At 46.9% G+C, this 3,691-nt stretch overlaps 1 protein-coding gene across 4 annotated transcripts in view; it reads left to right on the top strand.

Moving 5' to 3' along the window:
* The first annotated feature begins 3,047 nt into the window (after positions 1–3,047).
* The window catches only part of SERBP1 (SERPINE1 mRNA binding protein 1), a 13,531-nt gene continuing 12,887 nt past the window's right edge, over positions 3,048–3,691 (top strand). For all 4 annotated transcript variants that reach the window (XM_005868048.2, XM_005868046.2, XM_005868047.2 and 1 more), the window contains exon 1: positions 3,048–3,478. In XM_005868048.2, coding sequence (XP_005868110.1) covers positions 3,166–3,478 — 313 coding nt within the window. In that variant the 5' untranslated portion in view covers positions 3,048–3,165. The remainder of the gene's footprint in view (positions 3,479–3,691) is intronic.

Here is a 3,691-nt window from a genome sequence, read left to right as displayed (position 1 = left end):
CCACCCTGCCTGCAGTATGCAAATTAGCCGCCATCTTTGTTGGCAGTTAATTTGCATATCACGCTGATTAGCCAATGTGAGGCATAGCAAAGGTACGGTCAACTACCATGTTTGTCTATTATTAGATAGGATATAGTAACAGTAATGGGAGGATTGAGATTATTAAGAAATGGGTGAAAAGAAGTTGTAATGTGGTTGAAAACTGAGTATTAACATCCTAAAGGGAAGTGAGGGTTGCAAGGAGGTATAATATTGTTGCTCAGTTTCATAACCATTAAGCAAACATATTGGATATTTAATCAAGATATTTGGATAGTATTCAGCATTTACTGTTTTGAGAGCATGCTATAGGTAAAGACTGTGAAGTGTATTTTTCAGAAAACAGTATGTGATTTAAGCCTGCTAAAGAGAGCTTGCTACATTTCTCCTCAGTGGTATAACTTGTCATTTTACAATGCATGCCTTTGATTTGAATAACAGTCTGCCATGAAGTCTCCTTTCTTCCTCCCTCAGGTTTATTCAGCAATATTATTTTCTAATGAAAGTAGCAGGGACATTTAAATATTTTTAAAAACTATTTTAACTTTTTAGCAGAATGGAAACTTTAGTGAAAATAGTTTCTTGTAAGATAATTAGAGGCCTGATGCACGAAATTTGTGCAAGAATAAGCCCTCGCAGCCCCGGCTTCGTCCAGAAGGTCATCCGAACGATGGTTCCACTGTTCAGCCGTTTGGTCAATTTGCATATTACACTTCTATTATTATAGATGATTGATTTGAGATGTAAAAGAATTACCATTTTGAGCTTTATTTGTATACTTTAAAAATTTCCTGGATTAACCAAAATTCCAGGAAAGAAGAAAGGGAGAGAAGAAATTTGAAAGTGCTTACAAGTTTTTCCCTCTTCCTCCAAATTTTACTCATATTTTTATGCTATATTAATAGGTAAATTCTCTAAAGAGCATTAAGTGAACCTCATAAATTCATAGCCATACAATTCCTCTATGTGTAGCTTATCTTTAAATATTCTTATTGTAATAGTGCTTGGTGGTCATAAAAATCTATTTGAAGAAACCAGGGATCTGTACATAGGATAAAAATGACTACGAACAGGCCAGCCCCACTCCCCAGACTATGGCAGAAGTAGGTAAGTTACTTAGTCCCTTCATTTTCCTCACCTTAGAAATGAATGAGTTGATGTGAGGATGAAGTGAGATCACACATGTAAAGTACACCAAGCACATAGTGAAACATCAAGTTTTAGCTCTTAATATTGTGGCAGTGGCCAGAAAGAGGTAAGTTGTAGCATATATCTCAAAGATGCAGCTAACCCTTGGTAAATAGAAAATGTTTTTAAAGCATGGAGATCTTCCAAATTGCACTTAAGCTACTTTCAAAGGTGCTTGAAGAATGTGGTCAAAAACTCCTTGTCTTTTATCTTGGTAGGATCCACAAGAGCCAGAGCTTGTAGAAGGGCGTGGGGGGGGGTGTGTGTGTGAAAAGGGAGTGTGTGTGGCAGGGACTGAGGCAGCAGAGAAATAGGTGACTTTGAGGAGTGGGGGCTGGATTTAGAGAAGAAACCACCAGGCTTGCTGCCACATGCCTGTAATGTGACTCTGTCTTTTATTTTCTCTGGTAGGGAACTGATTTAAAATCTGCTCAGAAATTAGGAAGATCACATTCAGCCACGCTACATACTTTGCCTGATGTGCCAACAATATTTAAGTCTTACAAACACTGGAAATTAAGAATGGACTGACTTCTATCAGAAGGCAGAGTTTGGATGAAGGAGTTGATGTCAACAGTCTCCTCTCGAAGTTAGAAGCCAGCATTAATTCCCGGCATTTAAACAGAGGTGTGAACTTGATAAGCCATTTCACCTCTGAAATGGTTTCACCATCAGTGAAAAGGGAAAAGCACCTACCTAAAAAGCTGTCCCGGTGAAGGTTATTCACAGTACCTGCGACATAGAGGTGCATTTTCTATTATATTTTGTGTTAATGGAAAAAAGTGTAAAAACTATGATGATATACTTAAACACTTACAATGTTACCAAATATGCTTGAGTAGGCATTGACACTCAGTTACCTTAACAGACTGTCAATAGTCTCAACTAATACGAATGCTGTAAGTGTGACCAGTCGCTGACATTTTCCTCTCCTCATTGTACCTCTCAGCACACCGCACGCTCAGATGCTCTAAAATGTTATTTCTTGAGCACCTTTTACGAACACCTAATCCTTGGCTTGCTGGACACTCGTGGACAACTGGATTGACTCTACAAAGTGTTTCTGCAAACAGTGCCTTTTCGAGGCTTGCCCGGGTGTCTAGCTTTTGCTGCCCTGTAAGGAGTTAACAGTAATGACAGCATCCCTCGCAAAACCGTATTTCTCACCCAGGAAAGGCGCGCAACACTCCCACGTGATGGTTGTCCTTTTAATAATTCTCCTCTCCAAGTTCACGTCCCTGCGAGTATTCTGCGTCACGTTAAACACTGTCGATTCATTGTTAGGGATACAGGAGGGCGACTCCAGCAACTGTGCAGCGAGGGACTTGACCTGAAACAGGTCGGGTCCTGTCTGGGTGAGGCCGGCGAGGCACCGCAGCAATCCCCCCCGGCCCCGGAAGTTTGCGAGTCTCCAGTTGTAAGATCTGCGAGTCACCTTGACCCTCCCGGAGAGGTGGAGAAAGTTATAACGCCTTGGGCCGGAGACTGGGGGAGTAAAACCAAAGATAGAATACTTTCGGGAGCAAAACACGCCGACACGTTTTCCTGTTTTCAGCACAGCTCGAGACTCGAGAGTTTAAGGGTGGCGAGAGCAGGTGGCAGGACTCCGCCCATCGCCGCATTTCCCCTCCCTCACCTCGCAAGCTCCACTCCCTCCCTGAAGTCCGGCCTCCCAGGCGCGCGCGAAGAGTTGTCGCGCTGTGCATTCCGGGAATTGTAGTCCCGGTGTCGGGAGCCGTCTCGGTAAAAGCGACTTTGGCCTACATACCCCACAGTGCCCTGCGGCGCCGGCCGCTCCCGGATGTGTGCCTGGCACCGGAAGAGAAGACGGCCCCCCTCTCTCGGCCCGGCCATCTTGTGGGAAGAGCTGAAGCAGGCGCTCTTGGCTCGGCGCGGCCCGCTGCAATCCGTGGAGGAACGCGCCGCCGAGCCACCATCATGCCTGGGCATTTACAGGAAGGCTTCGGCTGCGTGGTCACCAACCGATTCGACCAGTTATTTGACGACGAATCGGACCCCTTCGAGGTGTTGAAGGCAGCAGAGAACAAGAAAAAAGAAGCCGGCGGGGGCGGTGTTGGGGGCCCTGGGGCTAAGAGCGCAGCTCAGGCCGCAGCCCAGACCAACTCCAATGCGGCAGGCAAACAGCTGCGTAAAGAGTCCCAGAAAGAACGCAAGAACCCGCTGCCGTCCAACGCCGGCGTGGCTGACAAGAAAGAGGAGACGCAGCCGCCCGTGGCGCTTAAGAAAGAAGGTGAGTCCGTGGTGGAAGGTGGGGAAGACCCGGCGTGAGGGAAGGAGCGGGGCAGCTCCTCGGGCTCCGAGCGTCCGCGGGAGGTTCTGCGGCCGATTTCCTCCCGTTGCCCCCACATGACCAGAGCCCGGTCCTGCGAGCGTGGTAGCCGCGAGTTCAAACCACCTCCTGCAGGGTTCCCGCCTCGGGTCCCGAGCGGAGGAGCGCGGCCCG

This window comes from Myotis brandtii, unplaced genomic scaffold, assembly GCF_000412655.1.
Source record: "Myotis brandtii unplaced genomic scaffold, ASM41265v1 scaffold26, whole genome shotgun sequence".
In the NCBI taxonomy this organism is placed as follows: domain Eukaryota; kingdom Metazoa; phylum Chordata; class Mammalia; order Chiroptera; family Vespertilionidae; genus Myotis; species Myotis brandtii.
Note: the sequence above shows the minus strand (reverse complement) of the source record. Positions and strands in the feature narration are given on the sequence as shown.